Source organism: Condylura cristata, unplaced genomic scaffold (assembly GCF_000260355.1).
Source record: "Condylura cristata isolate star-nosed mole 26May11 unplaced genomic scaffold, ConCri1.0 scaffold00023, whole genome shotgun sequence".
Taxonomy (NCBI): domain Eukaryota; kingdom Metazoa; phylum Chordata; class Mammalia; order Eulipotyphla; family Talpidae; genus Condylura; species Condylura cristata.
Genome location: NW_004567124.1, coordinates 28,419,088 through 28,420,405, shown reverse-complemented (window position 1 = coordinate 28,420,405; position 1,318 = coordinate 28,419,088). Strand labels below are relative to the sequence as shown.

At 35.5% G+C, this 1,318-nt stretch overlaps 1 protein-coding gene across 1 annotated transcript in view; it reads left to right on the top strand.

Annotated features, from left to right (window-relative positions):
- Positions 1-1,116, top strand: part of TMCO5A (transmembrane and coiled-coil domains 5A) — a 14,247-nt gene extending 13,131 nt beyond the window's left edge. The window contains exon 11 of the mRNA XM_012728546.1: positions 918-1,116. Within this exon, the coding sequence (XP_012584000.1) occupies positions 918-1,116 (199 nt within the window). The remainder of the gene's footprint in view (positions 1-917) is intronic.
- Positions 1,117-1,318: the final 202 nt, after the last annotated feature.

Genomic DNA, 1,318 nt, shown 5'->3' with positions numbered 1-1,318 from the left:
ACCACAACCTGAGTAAGGAGGAAGCTACAACGCCTTTAGGATGTGGTCTAGGGAGCCACACACTATCATTTCCATGATATTCTATTTATTTAGAGGGAAGCGATTAAATCTAAAGGGGAATCTCTTAAAGGAAAGAAAGAGTATCAAAGAAAGTGTTAGCATATTTTAAAATTCTTATTTTCTCTTTAGAAGTATGAGTATCTTTTGGATGTTGGAATAAAGGTGGCAAATTTTAAACAAAAAGCAGGAAAGCACATATCCTAATTAAGTTTTGATAGACTTTATTAAAATTTAACAGCTTTTAGACTTTAACACCTGAGAGCAAGTGAAAGTTAAAAACCTGAAGGAAGAGAATCAAAATACAGAGTGGAAAAGGACATATGAAGAACTCCTATTAACCAACAGAAAGACCCAATAACTTAGGAGATAAGTAGACAAGAAGAGGCACATAAAGTCAATAAACCTATGAACAGATGTTCACCATCAGTGTTCATCAGGGAAATGTACACTATGAACATAATGAAATATAAACTTCACATTCATTTTATTGAGAAAACTTTGAAAATCTAGTATCAAGTGCTAAAGAAGATGTGAGTTTACAGAAACCTGTATCCTACTTGCAGAGTATAAACTGATGCAATTACTGTGAAAAAAACAGTTTTCTGAAACAAAAACGTAAAGAAACAAGATCATTTCAAATAGTGATAAAAATACCAAAGGAAAATTAATGCAGTGATGGGAGGAGAGTAGCTGGCAGAGAGGAAGGGGCTACCTTTATAAGGGGTTGTGGGAATAGAGACAAATTAGTGAATCATTGAATATCAAGGAGCCAGACATGCATTTGGGTATAAATGGTTATTTTGTTCCAAGTTTTCTAAAGTCTGGTTAACAGTTTCTTGTTTTTTTTCTCTTTTCAGAATTTTTCGATATTTCTTTTTTACCACCCTATTTTCCATGAAACTGCTGGGCTACTTGATTTTCCATATAAGTTTTATAAATCCAGACCTCCTCATTAACATACTGCCCAAATTACTGAGCAGGGACATCATGTGGAGGCTCCGATGCCTCCTCTTTCCAGCTCTGACACTTGAGACAGAGGACATATTACCTCACTAATCCTCAAGAAATATCCTTGAACAAAAGGCAAGTGGCAACTGTCTGCAGACTACATGCAGGAACTACGTGCTAGATGGAAAAGGTCCTCTTCAGTTTTTTCCCCTTGAGATTTGCCTACTTGATTATCTTCCTTCCCCAGGTTCTTTATGAGATTAACTTTGCCCAGTAAAAAGCTCTGTCAATAAATTTCTGTGACTATATG